This window comes from Mus musculus, chromosome 15, assembly GCF_000001635.26.
Source record: "Mus musculus strain C57BL/6J chromosome 15, GRCm38.p6 C57BL/6J".
NCBI classification, from domain to species: domain Eukaryota; kingdom Metazoa; phylum Chordata; class Mammalia; order Rodentia; family Muridae; genus Mus; species Mus musculus.
The window spans coordinates 30,614,449-30,630,189 of NC_000081.6; the positions used below are offsets into that span (position 1 = coordinate 30,614,449).

Below are 15,741 nucleotides of genomic sequence, written 5' to 3' on the forward strand. Positions count from 1 at the left end.
ATAACAGGCAGTAGAGGCCTCTAGCAAAACACTACACACCAACAGACCAATTCTCATCTTTCCCATACCCACATTATTCACATTGTATCTAAGATTCTTGACTAAGCTCATTTGATTTTGCAATCACTACATTCTAGGGTGAGGTTCCACATGTGAAATTGACTTCTAAAAGCTCTCTTCTGCTACAACCAAGGTCTAGACATACAGATGTCATCAATACGAGTATCTTTATTCCTGTAGGGTAGAATCAAGCATTAGCTTGGAAGCAATTTACTTTTACAATGGCTTCCCCTGGCTTATGTTTTAGGTGCATTGCTCAGCTTCAAAGCAAAGTTAACCATAGCCTCAGCGTTCCGTACCTTTATTTCCTTTTAAAAGAAGTCAGGAGCAATAATGCTCCACCTGGTTCAGGGTGGAGCCCAGTGCTACAGGCATCTGAAGTCACAAAAGAAAATATACTTGAGCCAGTCCATCAGAGAGTGTCAATACAAGTGGCTTGCTCTGTGTCTTTTGCTGGCATTAAGAAAAGCTATGAACTTTCATATATGGTCTTTATTAGAAATGGCCCATGGGTGAGAGAGATGATAGTCAGAAAAGGCAATGGTAGAATCCACTTTGCAAGGAGCTCAAGGTGACCCTCTGGTCTAAACTACCCTTGCCACACACGCACACATCCATCATGCCCAAAGAACATGAAGCTATCAGGTATTGCTGGCTAACTAGAAATGTTCCAACACCCCTACTTTAATAATTTGTCAGAGAGATGTTCTGTCATTTTCTTCACATGTGATCTGGAGGGCAGTGAACTGTGTCTCTCTTAATGTGGATTATTCCACTGCACTACATTCAGCTGCATCACTGAGAATGTTGACTGCAGATCATTCCTAACCCTGGACATGAGAGTATAATGAGAAGCAGGCCTAGTCTGTGATGATGTAATGAATAGTTAGGTTTGTTTGCTTTTTGGTTTTTTAAAGAATACACCTTATAGCACTTCTTAAAAGAAAGAAATCAAGCACACGCACGAGCACACACACACACACACACACACACACACACACACACACACAGAGAGAGAGAGAGAGAGAGAGAGACACAAACAAACATACAATTTCATGGAATCCCAGGGCAGAGAAGTGAAAGTACGCACTTTAAGGAAACCAAATCCCAACCGGTTTCCTCTGGGGACGTGTGCACTCTGTGATCGGGATTACTGCTAATGCATTTTAACTGTGTGAAAGGAGTCAAGGAAGCCACTGAAGTGATTAATGCTTTTGTCTGCCCCAAAGGAATATGACTTTTTTTTTCCTGAGAGGACATTTCTACATTACCGTCAGTAGTGCTTTTTTCTCTCAACTGTAATAATAATAATAAAATGCTACTTCTCAATTCTATGGTATCATAAAACTGAAATAATTTAGAAAGAGAAGGACCAAAAAATAGCTATATGGTAATATGAGAATGTTGATTTTTTTTTTTTTTTTTTTTTTTTGGTTTTTCAAGGCAGGATTTCTGTATATAGCCCTGGCTGTCCTGGAACTCACTCTGAAGACCAGGCTGACCCTGAACTCAGAAATCCGCCTGCCTCTGCCTCCCAAGTGCTGAGATTAAAGTCATGGGCCACCACTGCCTGGCTGGATGTTGAGTCTTGTGCAGTGATTCACCTGTAGAGGGACAGACAAACTCCCATATGAGCAAAGCCATGGGCCCCATCTTTTCTGTGTGGGGATTGCCATGGGATACCTTCATCCAGCCCCATCCTGTGCAGGGAAAAGTCAAGAAGGAAGAACAGCTGTGAACACCAACAATGGCCTATATCCCTATGGATTGGTGCAACATGAGTTCTACCGAGTCAACCTGCAGCTTCAGAGTTTCCACACCACCACACTGTATGTCTGCATGGGCTGCACTATGTTACCTTTCTGCATGGGCTGGCATAGTGTCCATTCTTATGGACCCATGTAAACACAGGGCTTAAGTTGATAGAAAGGTTAGAAATTCATGCCTGCACTTCTGTGCTTGAACAGGAAATGACGCCCTACACTTCTTCCCTCGGGGTTTTGCGTAGCCCTGTCTACACATAATGGGCTGTGCAGATGAGCATCACAGTGTTCCATAGGGAGAGACCAGAACACCACTGAGCCCAGGGGTGGCTCACTTGCACTGCTTTAGATGTGAGGAAGCCATACCCCTCACCCCAGTGAGTGACTTTAGTTTGTGGATGAGGAGTTTGCATTCAGTGTTGTGCAAGTCTCTTCAAAGCTTTGATGTGGCTATTAGGAGCTGAGTGGTCACATTCCTCAGCATCACTAAGTTTTGCTCCCAAAAGCAAGAGAAAGTTGGTAAGTGTTGAGAAATAACAAGGGCTTACTATGTTATAAACCTTAGAACCAAATATCTGAATTGCTATGGGCCTGTAGTAGTTTGGAGGAAGTGGCAATTTCTTTATTGTATCAGGAAAAAATGATGTGATTCCCTGAGACTGCCATAAGTGGTACTACATGCACCTGGCTTAAAACAATGCAAACTTATTCTCGCAGTTTTGGAGGGCTGAAGTTTGATGTCAGTGTGTCAGCTGGGAGACAGTTCCTAGCAAGACCAAGGGTGAAGTTCCTCTCAAACTGCTTCCTTATTGTGCGGCTTCTACTGGGGCTTCACTTGTGTCTGAGTCACTTGGTCTTCACCCTCATCTTTACCGGGCCATCTCCATGTCTGTGTAGGTTCTTTCAGTCTCTTACAAGGATATCTCTCACTCAGATCCCTCCTGCAGATGACCTGTCTGAAGACAGTCAACCATTGATACAGCCTTGAAACCCTCTGTCCAAACAGCTGAGTGTGCACAAGTCCCAGAGCTTTGATCTAGAGTTTATTTGGGGAGAAAGCTGATATTCAGCCCAGTACAGTTTGAGAATGTTTTCTGTCCTTACATGGATGATGACATCTATACTTAAAAGGTTATGCCACATTGGGAGTTTGTCCAGCCTTGCCGATATAGAAGAACAGAGCTTGGGTTAGCATTACATTGGCAACGAGTCTTACCTAGTGAATCTAACATTCATAGCACACAAGAAGTGTATAATTTTATTATTTAGAGCAGACACTCAGCCAAGCATACAGGTTTTCTGAGCTTGTAGGCTTCCGGTGGGCTGTCACCTAGACATTTAAGAAGGGCTGCACATGATCATGACACTAATAATATGCACTTAGAATTACTCAGAATCAGAAGACCCAGGTTCGAGTGCAGTCTCTGAAAATGTGCAATGGTACCAGTGCATAGTAATAGGATCATGAGAGCACAGGCTTGATAAGTAACATTCTTAAAGGATTAACATAGCCATGGTGGTGATGGCTCAGATGTATCCTGGGGAGGCTTGAATTTTAATATGGAACAACCTCATATGTAATGATACCTACTAAGGGGAGCTGCTTTATCATTTTTAAAATATTGACGTGTGTATTACATTCCTATGGTAAGGGTTGAACTTTGTAGTTAGATATAGCTCTTAGATAATACCATATCTCTTTAATGGATGTAAGAGCATCATGGAAATGAATTTGCAGTTACCTTTTCATGTGTCAGATCTGTCTTTAGCTCTTAGCATTATAAAATTCCTTTCCATTTTGCTAATATGAGTTGGCTCAGGAGCAAGACACCCTATAATAGTCATTCGGTTCTAAAGGGACCATTCTTGTTCTCATTTACATCAATCATGGCTTTTCTGAGTGCTGATTTATACCAGAATTCCCTTTTCCCACGTAAATGTATTCAGAAGCTGCCTCTAAGGTGCAAATTAAGGGTCTAAAACCCACTTACTGTTAAAGGACTGATGAGCTATTCATAGAAGCTGCTTGATCAAGGCAAAGATCTGGTAAAATACAGGTAGAAAACCATTTTTAAATGGTATCTGTCACTGCTATTCTTACTGCTCGTCAGATATTGACAGGAAATGGTGGCACTATTAGAAGAACATACAAAGGAAGTTGTTCACACCCAAAAAATTTAAATGTATTCATCTATTTTATATTTAATAAGTCATACAAAATAAATCAGTCATCTTTGCAGGCCTACTCTGAAATATTACAGCCATATAATATATATATGTATATATATATATATATGTGTGTGTGTGTGTGTGTGTGTGTGTGCATATGTGCATATATGATGTGCAGGTGTGCATATATATTGTTATATATATATGCATATATATGAACAACATTTGGCTCTATCCATATTGTTAGGAGAGAATTTCAAAATGTATATTCAGTTGGTACTAATATGTTATTATTTTAAGTCACCTTATTTAAGTCACAACAATCACCTAGAAAGAGAACTCATAGGAAATGTTGAAGTAAAGGCAAAAAGTTATTTTATCTTGTTTTTAATAAAAGGGAATCTGTATTTCCTTATTAGGCAACTTTACAATGTCTAATGCTATGCAGACTTTAGTTATTTTAAAGTAACTAAAATTGAGTAAAGCTGAATTCACCATAAGCTATTGCTAAATGGACTGGATTTGTGGGAAAAAATGAGCTACCTTTATGAAAATTACTGAACAGTGTTCATTGATGGCACAGTATTACCTGCAAATCAAAAGGGCGTATACAGCAAATGCATGGAAATTAAGATTCCGTCTCAATGGACCCCTCTGCTCTGTGTGGACTGAGAAAGGTTCCGGGAATCCAGCTGTCCTGTTCTGGGGTCCCTGTGTGTCTTGTGTTTAGACTACACTCTCTGCTAACTAGCGTTACAGCTGTGTGTTCTCTTTCTTGCAGTTCAGCAGAGCAGTTTCACTGGCAGACACAAGGTAAAGTATGGCCTCTTGATGGAATCTTACCCCTTTGATATGTACCTCTACTGAATAATTTTCATTTTGAACTTTAGATTTCTAGACGTGAATTACAAAAAAAAAAAGAAAAACTTAAATGAAGTTATGCTAGCTCATGATTTGGGGCTGAGGAGGTTAACGTCTCTTAATTTTCTGGTAACTTAATCTTCTCCAAAGATACATGTGCTTAACTTTGGCTTCTGTGCTTGATGTCAAGGCTTGTAAATGTGTTGTCTAATAGAGATAGTGTTTGATTGTTACATGGTAACCTAAAGCAGTGGTTCTCAACCTTCCTGATGCTGTGACCCTTTGATATAGTTCCTCATGCCCTGGTGACTCCCAGCCATAAAATTATTTCATTGGTACTTCTTAGCTGTAATTTTGCTACTGTTATGAATTATAATGTAATATCTGATGCGCAGGATATCTGATATGCAATCCCTGTGAAAGGGTCATTAGAATCCCATTAACCCACAGCTTGAGAACCACTGACCTAAAGCTTTATTGTTAACCTACCTTGTTTACCACTTTAATGTATCTCCTTTCAGATGGCCAAAAAGATATCGAAGATGAACTTACAACGGGCCTTGAGCTGGTGGACTCCTGTATCCGCTCTCTGCAGGAGTCAGGCATTCTGGACCCACAGGATTACTCCACAAGTGAAAGTAGGTCAAAGGCAGACTCCTGTGGCCCAGGCTGCCTTCTTACTATGCATATACCCAAGACAGACCTGGAACCTCTGGTCCTAATTCTGCCATCTCTGGGATGCTGGGGTTATAGGCGTATGTCTCCACACCCTGCTTGCACAGTGCTGGGAATGGACTGCAAGCGTCATACTAGGCAAGCTCCTTACAAAGTAACCTACATCCCCAGCCTCAGCAACCCCAAGAGTCTGGTGACTTTTCACAACATAACATCTTTACAGGTTATGCTAGTACTATTTGCTTTTATGGTAGAATACCATGATAACATAGGAGAGGGCTGGGCAGCAGGCAGGCATAGCAGGAAGCTCTCTGGTCACATGTTATGATAGTATCAGTAAACATGGAGGGCAACCTGGAAGTGGGGCAGGCCTATACACTCCCAAAGCCTGCCCAGTGATAATCCCTTCAGCTAGTCTCCCTGTCCTAAGGCTCCCCAAGCAGTGCCAACAACTGAGGAACAAATGTCTGATGTGCAGACTTTTCTCATTCAATCCACCACACAAGCCATCTATAATAAAAACATTCATAATGTATTGATTTCTCTTCAGTCCCAAGGGTTCTCGCCACACTAACAAAGTCACAAACCCTCCTGAATCAGCACTCAGAATCCAGGTGTTTCACCAGGTTTCCCAAATCTAGACAAATACGGTCTGTGAACTCAGGTATATGTATGTGTATATGTATATGTGTATGTGTATGTGTATGTGTATGTGTATGTGTATGTGTATGTGTATGTGTATGTGTATATGTATATGTGATAGAGATAGAGATAGAGATAGAGATAGAGATAGAGATAGAGATAGAGATAACCAGCACAATGCCTGCCTTTAAATGAACTCGCACACATACCTATCATTGTTGGCAGAGCTCTTCATGATATGCAATTATATAACAAGATTGGCTTTCCATATAATATAATCACTTTTGACTACTTTGTACTATGCAATATGCAATAACCTTACCTTAATATACTTAGTAAATTGTATTATTTCTATAATACTCAAAGATTTGTTTGTTTATTTATTTATTTATAGTTACATTTTCCAGCTAGAAAGGTTAAAGCTTAGAAATAAAGAGTGCAGGCAGTAGAATAAACTGGTTCTTAATAAATTGTAAAGTTCTATGGGCTTACTCTAATAAAATTTCACAAATGTAGCAGAGGATGGCCTAGTCGGACATCAATGAGAGGAGAGGCCCTTGGTCCTGTGAAGGCTCTTTGCCCCAGTGTAGTGGAATGCCAGGGTCAGGAAGTGGAAGTGGGTGAATTGGTGAGCTGCAGGGGGGTGTGTTAGGGAGAGGGGGTTCCAGGGGGGAAACCAGGGTGGGGGGGATAACATTTGAAGTGTAAATAAAGAAAAATCCTGAAAATTTTTGAAAAAAAATGCTTTGTTAATCCCAGAAAAAAATTCACAAATGACTGTATCACACTATTAAAAAAAGTTATCTTATAAAAGAAATCAATGAAGCATCTAAAAAGATGAAATAAAATGAAATTGTCTTGAATACACATCAAGGTTTGTCATAAAAGGAAGACATAAGAGTAAAATATAATAGTTGTTTTTTTAAACATTTTTTAATGTGCATATTAGCTTATGTCTCTATAGTACATGATACCACTATCATGGTAGCTAGTCATTGTGCATACCAGACATGTTCAAAGCAAAAGTCCTGATTTTATACTCATACATAAGATGCAAGCTTGCCAATGTACTTACCTCCATATTCCTATGTTAAAGTGCACAGTTGTCGCTGCTCTTTTGGTAGCAAAGTTTGTTTAACTGATATTTGAGACCCGCACCACCTTATCACAGAGTAAGGAAAGCGGCACACAGCACAGCATGTCTTCTTCTTCAGAGGAGGGCACGAAAGTCCATGTCTCCTTTTCATATGACAGAGAGGCACATTTGACTATGAGTGCTGGAACACTTAATAAACAGAAAGCAGAGAAAAGATGAATGAAAGAGAATAGTGAGACGCAAGAGAATTAACACAGGCTCGATAACACTGTTAGTGTAGAATAGAAATTAATACAAAAGAAGCAGTCTGGGTTTCGAAGAGGACCGTGAGGCAGCAGAGCTGTGTTTACTTACAACCATGTAATAAACCTAAGACTATAGAGGAACTGACTAGAGTAGCACAGACTCCTTGTGCTAAAACAAAAGTTAAGTAGTCAGCCCTGAAAACATACATACATGTAACATTACACAGACGGATCAGGTTATATTTGGGAATGTACGTGTCTGAGTGTGTGGATGTAATGATAACTAATGGAGACAGAGGCCTGGAGAGCAAGCAGCGGGATATGGGAGGATTTGAAGGAAGGAAAAGGAAAGGATAAGTGACGTCATTATAATCTCAAAAATAAAAACAAGAAGTAAAAAGTATAACTTTGACCTTTTTGATCCATATTTAGATAAAAAGCTAAAAGAAAAGTAAAAGAAAATTAAACCTTACAATTAAGGAAGAGAGGCTCTTGAAGTGGCCCCATTGACAGACTGCTCTCATGCAGCGCACACAGAACCCAGGCTTCAATCCCCCAGGATGGTGCATCTCCAAATCTCAGTTCCTGAGACATGGAGACAGGAGAGTCAGAAAGTCAGAACTATAGAGTGAGTTTGAGGCCAGCCCAACTACATGTGATTCTATCTAAATCATTAAAAGGCAAGTAAGTAAATATTTCTAAAATGGACGTGTTGAATATATTCTCAACTCTTATTCATATGACTACAAAAATTTCTAATTAAGAAATTTTAACAAAATGGTGAGGTAGAAAATAAAAACATCAAACTCAAAGGTCATATCCACTGAATATAATTCACTAAAATTAAAAGCAAATTAAGATAATAAATCTAATAATGTTGTAACTATATATAGGAAATATCCTTCTGGACAGCATTGATACACACAAAAAAATATGTACTATTTTAAAAAATGAACAATATTTCATAAAAAAACTTGTATTTCAGTGGAAATCTAAACTTTATTTTTAAAATACAGAAATGTAATTATTTTTGGAAAAATCTTTTAAAGAGCCAAATAAGGGCTGGAGAGGAAGCACTGTAGTTCACTGTGCATGTAGCATTTGCGAAGGACTCCAGTTTGGCTCTCAACACCCGTGGCAGGAAGCTTACAACTAGCTCTAATTCCATGCCACAGGGACCTGATTCTGTCCTCTGTGCTCTGTAGGAACCTGCACACACACACACACACACACACACACACACACACACACACGCATATTCCCACTCAGGAACACACATACAGACACTTCGTTAAAAAAATAACTAAAAACAAGCTAAATAAATAAAAACAGCAAGAAAGATGGAAAACGGTAAAAGTATTTCCGAAGTAAAAGAATATAATGTGAAAGAGTTGAAAGAGAAATGAGAACAGACGCATGTGCAGGGCATTTACTGTAATGAGTTACCATGGTGACTTTCTCCATTGAGAAGCTCTGGGAGATTTAAAGGACATTCAAAGGATGTCTAGTGGACGAGTTTCTTCACTTGCGGTATGTGCTCCAAAGCCCTCCACAAGTGGCGTGATGCTCACTCGAGTGCATCACAGGGCAGTTAAACGGTCTACTTTTAGCAGATATGTCTTGTACTTGCTCTGTGTTTTAGGGAAGATTATTAACTTTCTATAAAGTATTGGGTAGTCTGATGAAAGAAGGCTAAGATTTTCTCCTGACCTCTGGAATCCAGCTTTAAAGAAAGTAACTAAAGCAAACAAGCACTCAAACCAACCACTGCCTTCTGGCAAGGAAGCAGCTTTTCAGACCCTAGTCTGGTCTCTGGATTCCATACAAGCACACTCACATAGTATCTACTTGTTTTGCTTTGCCTCCTGACTGTGAGATTGCTCTATTTTGTTGAAAACGGTCGTTAACTTTTATCAGTAGCAAGTAGATTTCCATTTTGAAACTGTATTGCAACTTATTTGTCTTGTGTAATGTTGATTGCTTTTGGCTGTTTTCTAATTTGTACCATTAAAATAATACCTAGGTACGTACATACATACATATGTACTTATATATGTATATATGTACATATATACATACTACACACATGTGCACACACATACATATATATGTACACACACACACACACACACACACACACACACACACACGTTTATACTTTTAAAGTGCCTGCTAATGGACCCAGCGCCCAAACTTTTGTACCAAAGATTTCTGAGCCACAGCCACATGGGGAATGTTGCTACTCGGGACATTTGTTCTTAGCAATCTCAGAAGCACTTTTAAGAGTATAGGAAAACATTTTGAAAATATTTAACACATCACTGCCGTTTAAGATATCAGTATATTGCTAATGTCAAGTGCTGGAAGGATCTGAAAACTGTCAGTTATTTCCTGTATGTCTATCAATTAGGGGTCAACATAGGATAACTATTCTATTCAGGAGTATAGCTAAAAGCATCTTAATTAAGAGACGATTGACAAAGAGGTAGGCAAGATTAAATGAGCAGGCAGTGCATGCTGAAACCCCCAGGTGTTAGCAATGAACTGACAGAAGCTATCACCATCCTTGGACCTGAAGGAACCTGCTGGATCCGGTAGGAGCAGAACCGAGCAGCAGGCAGAGCCGAGCAGCAGGCATGCCATTCTAGAAAAAACTAATCTTCCTTCCCCAGGTTTCTTCCTCCTGCCAAATAAATCCACATGCCTGGCTTCCTTGTCAATGGAGGGGTAGGAAAGGAGTTGTGGGGGTCAAAAGTTGAGCCAGCACAGTGATCTGTTGTGTAGTGCTGTAGTACCCGATGTAGATGCCCTTGGACTAGAAACAGAACGTAGATATGTAGAGCTCTTGGATACATCCATCTAATTAATGAAAGCACATCAGATTTGGGGAGTCCCTTGTGATTATTCGATCAATGGCTTCATTAGCTGGAATAGCTGTGAACTAAGCTAATGCTAAATTGAACTTGGCATCCTGCTCTTGAGAACCAGTCCCCACTCAAAAGGGACTAAGACAACAAGAAGTAAGTCTAAATCAGCCTGGAAAAAAATATTACATAGAAAGTTACTTCAGTGCCTGAACAAGTGGAACTTAAAGTGTTATAGTTAAGGTTTTGTTATTTTTATTTCCCAAGGAGTGATTAAAAATAAGTGGTGACTCATGGCGTCAGAATACCATGGTGACCTGTAACTGCCTCTCTATGCTAACTTTATGTTGTGATAGTAGTAAATATTTACCAACTCTACCTCTTAAAAAACACTATCCTAAACAGTATGTGAGCCGTGGATAACCTTTGCCAACACCCCTGTCCCTGTCATTTTTTCATGGCTATCTAATTTCAAGTCTAACAAATATGTGTCAGTCACTAGACAGTGGCTTCAGAAATGGGGGTCGCTTTAGTTAAATAACAGAACATATGAGCAACAAGAACAGTTTACTGATGGATGCCTGGAGCCATTAACTTCTCAGTGTCCAGCATAGCTTGGACAGAATGGACATTGATCAAGGACTTCATTTGCCTTATGCATCCTTGGAGATACAAACTCAGAGCTAAGAGAGATAAGGGCAATGGTATCTCAGCCAGGAACTAATAAAAATACTGTCAATCAAAATCAGAACTAAACTGAGGGCAAATACAGAAATTACAGGACAGCGTGGGAGGAAATGACATCTACGTTAACCAGAAATTAAGTTGGCTCATGTATTTTAAAAGAGTAATTATTCTTTTATTTGGTGTACTAATGAATTGGAGCTCTACTACATCATGTACAATTCTACCATTCAATGGGTAGCCTGTGAGAGCTCATACATGAGGAATTTCTTTAAAATGTATATAATTCTGAGCTTTCAAATCAGTGTATAATAAACTCTGTGGAATCAGTCATGTATAGAATCCCAGTCAGAGCAGATGGGACCCAGGTTGGTGCCACGTAGTGAGGTGACAGGGATGTGTTATTCACTGTGGAACTACAGTCTGTCCTTTTCATTCTGAGAATACTTACTTCACAGGAGATGCATTTTGTGAAGTGAATTTTCATAATCCCAGGACGTAACACCAACAACAGAGATACAAGTAATAGCAATCAAGATGAAACACATGAATCACACTCCTTCAGCACAGGGAAAGCCATGGTCAAGGGTTGTTATTGTTGTCTGCCATGGAGACCAAGTCTAGACTCGACAAGATAAAAAGCCTTAAGCTCTACATGCCTCCTTTTGAACTTTGTCACTGTTCCTTATGACGTAATTTCTCACATGGAGAGATACTGATACTCCAGCCACAAGCATGAAGATCCCTCAAAGTATACTTGGGAGTTCTTGGAAGGGGTGGTGTGCACCAAGACTCTTGCAGAGAACCCTCAAAGTCCATTGCTTGTCACAACAGTGCTTAGAGATCAATGATTTTATTTCTCACGCGTGACAGTTCAGGGACACTTTCCTGTGACCACAGGGCATAGGATGGCACCCATTCTATAACAGGAACTATTGGCTGCCCAGCATTCTGTTTTAGGTATTCCAGCAAATAGCACAGCATATAATCCATATCAGTAAACGCTGTTAGAGATCTTCAGTAATGTATAAGGGCACAACTGGTTTGTGAGACCAACCCTCAGAGAGCTGATAGAATTGATAGATGACAGAGCATCAACATATCCCCATGTAAGAAAATATATCATAAGGAATGGGAACAAAGCTCACAAACAGGCAGTATACCCTGTGACAGGGATGGGTCCACCATTATGACATCATCATAAACCAGTATGACCCAGACACTGGCTGTTACATTTTTAGAGTTAGTTTTTAAGTTTCGTTTCTTTCATAACTGGCCTCCATTAATTTTCCACTTCTTTTTAAGATTACTGGCCTTCAGAGTCGAGTCTGCTTTCATTCGATTCTTAACTTATAAAAATATATAAGTTATAGATAGTATTTTTGTTCTCGTTACACAATAGGAATACCTAACAGAGATAAGCCTTTATGAAGAACCCCTTGGGCACTGTAATGTGAAATAAAAACACTATTCTATGCTTACACTCCAGGAGCTGCAAAATTCTTTATCAAAGCACTGCAAACTAACGTTATATATTTGGCTTTTGTGTGTTTGACAAATACACTTTCTCAGCCCCCTCTTTCATGTACCTATCTAAAGGAACAGACTAGGTTCCTTATGTAAGACCCTTATCAACTTTGGGTCTCTGCCTGTGTATCAGTCAAGCCTGCAAAAGCAACAAGACAATGATGTTTGTTGGAGTTAAGTCAGTGTAAAGGCAATGTGTGGGATTCAGTCTTCTTGGGACCATTAATGCATTAATTCTCACTTAAATCATTGTGCACATTGGAACCAGCTGACGAGGTATAATATGTATTCTGGATATATAGAGAGAAATAAAATTTCAATGCCTCTCTGCTCATAGAGCAGGCTTCTGAACTCTAGGCCCAACTTGTCTAAAGCCCGGGAGTTTTAACCCTCAGTTGTTTTGAGGTGGTGGGCATGTTGGACTACTATTTCTAGGAAACTTCCTCCATGGTACTCATTAATAAGTTACTAGTGACTCTTGGGAGAAAATAACCAGGTTAGCCCCACTGTCTTCTCCATGGCAAGTTCTCTTAGAATGCATAAAGAAGAAGTCTCTGCTATAGATGAAGGATGTGTGGTTTATTCTAACAAAATCAGTGATAATATTCTGCAGAACACTTTGTGATTACTATGATCATAATTCTACAAATAACTATCAGTATTTTCTTTAGTTTATACTTTATAATAATACATAATCACTACCTCTGATTTCACATCACCTTTCCTGGTATTTTCAATAGGCCAGGCTCTCTCCACCCCCTTTTTATTTGGTATTGTTGTAAGAATTTATTCTCATTTAACACAAACCAAAAAAAAAAAAGTTATTCATTTTTAAATCATTCTAAACCTTCTCCAGAGATAAGTAACAAGAAGGCAGAAATAAATGCAAATTTCTTCATTATTACAAATGTGTGTGAGATTTGGAGAAATTATTTTCATGACTTGCATAAAAAAGAAGTTTTTCTTTTTAAAAATTATCTTGTAAGAAACAGTTTAACCCAAGAATGTGACATGTGTCCGTCCTCTCTGATAAGCTTAAATTTAACCAAAGCTACTCACAGTGGGAGGCCTCCCTTCCTGGGATGTGCAAGTGAGAGAGGCCTCCCTTCTCAAGGCTGTGCATCATTTGCATGTTTACTTTTCTGCTGACTATCCTAAATTAACATTCTCACAAATCATCTATCTCATTGGGCATCTGTTCAAAGCTTGCTCAGTCCTCTTCGGTTCTGTTTGTGTGTTAGTTTGTTTGGTTTTCTTTCCTTGGTGCATCTTTGGATGTCTCAGTGCATTTCGAGTTTGTGCCTTTGCATGTCGCATGGTGCATTTCTTAGTGCCGTTCTTGTTGTTTTGCTGTTCTTAGTGCATTTTTGACAACAGTAAATAATTCTTTGAAATGAACTCTAACCTCTGTCCTTTGGAGACCTACCCTTGTCCCTTAGAGTCTTGACACTCCTCCACAAGTGACTTTCACAACCATACTGCTGCTTTAAAATTTTATTTCCATATGACTGAAATATGCTTTTCAGTTACTTGGGAAATTATGAAAGATATAATATATTACATGCATCAAGCTCAGTTAGAGTCTGAGATGAGTTCCCACCGTCTTCTAAAACAGGACTGAAACAGGAAGCCCTGGGTCCCACTCTCACTTTCCTGACCCTCTGAGAAAGTGAGATGTCATCCTTGGGGAATGTGCTCCCCTCCCCAGCCTGCTTAGTCACCCATGTCCTGCTCAGTTTTTTTTTTTCCGGGTCTCTTAAATGCTGGCCTTCCTCTCACCCTGTTGTCACCCTGTAGTCCCTCCTGCCTCTAAGCATAGTCCTCTCATCACTTTTAATGTCTGCAGTTTTCTATAAGTCCCACACACGAACCCATGTTGCCACTGGAGCATCCAAGTTTCTGTAGCTTCAGCTTTCTTCCCTTCTTCCTGAGAACATTTTATTATGGGATAGATACAGTACCCATGCATCTAGCTGATGGACTGTTAAAGCGTTAGTGACTGGGTCTATAGAATTAAGGTGGTGTGGTAGGACAGGGTTAGTTTTCCCTGGACAGTCGGAGGTCAGGGCGAGGTGCACTGAGGAAGTAGTCTTTACTTAACATGACATTCGAGAATGAGCGTCACAGTTTCCGGAGAAAGAAATTTCAGGTTGAGAAAACAAGAACAACTCTTTCCTGATACCAAGGTTTTCAGTTTTTCATCTCTTAACTGTGACAATAGATGTCTGTTTGTTCATAATTTTTTTTATTGCAGCAGGCTGCTTTGCTGAAGGGTTCATTCGATAACCTCCACCAAAAACACAAAATCGTAAAGGATGTTGAGAGACAGCTATAAGCATTATGTGAAATATCGCTATAGCAAGTTTATTCCAGAAAGACAAATCCCAGCCAGGTTTTTACCATTACCTTTGTGATAATAACAATAATAATGATAATGACAATAAAGGTAATAAATGATCATACTAATGTGGCATAAAATAATTCACATAAAGTCCTTGCATTCTGTCGAGAGTCTTTAAACTCACATTTGGACAGATTTAAATGTGAAGCAGCAGAAGTAAAGTCTGGATGAAGAAGAGTGCTCAATCCAGAGGCGTCCTTAGATCCTTAGGGTAGCTCTGTCAGCTGAGGAATGCCCCAGCAGCAGAGGGACTGGGTGTTCGATCCCTTGCTGAGTCTCTTTTAAACTTCAGTGTGTCAATAGGTGTAAAGCACTCGGCACAGTTCTAGTAAAGATCTACTAAAGAACATCTGTAAATTCCGTCACCACAGCCGCCATCAGCATCCATGGCTGTGTAAATGTGTAGTAGGACAAACCCCACATCTGCTGACTTGTGCTTCCGGAGTGGTTGTTTTCACCACATACCCCATCATTTTGTTAACACATTTGTGACTTAAGTGATGGCTTGCAAATGTCATTTAGGAGGGCCCTGGCCTTCCTGTGTTACTATGCACTGTGAAGTTTAATTCAGATTTGATGTATGTGGGACAGATGTTCAGCTAAGTCAGAAAAGAACTGGAAATTCCAGATGAGGTCTCTTTAAACCCATGCAAACATATATACATGATAAACCACACATGATCAAGGATACTCTTAGAGCATCTAATCTAATTAATTTTGTAAGAAAGTAACTTGTATCATAGTAAATACATGT

General features: G+C 39.6%; 1 protein-coding gene across 6 annotated transcripts in view; it reads left to right on the forward strand.

Moving 5' to 3' along the window:
• Nucleotides 1–15,741, forward strand: part of Ctnnd2 (catenin (cadherin associated protein), delta 2) — an 856,811-nt gene that overhangs the window by 441,915 nt on the left and 399,155 nt on the right. For all 6 annotated transcript variants that reach the window (NM_008729.3, NM_001355502.2, XM_006520033.3 and 3 more), the window contains 2 exons: nt 4,774–4,805; nt 5,375–5,491. In NM_008729.3, the coding sequence (NP_032755.2) occupies nt 4,774–4,805; nt 5,375–5,491 (149 nt within the window). The remainder of the gene's footprint in view (nt 1–4,773; nt 4,806–5,374; nt 5,492–15,741) is intronic.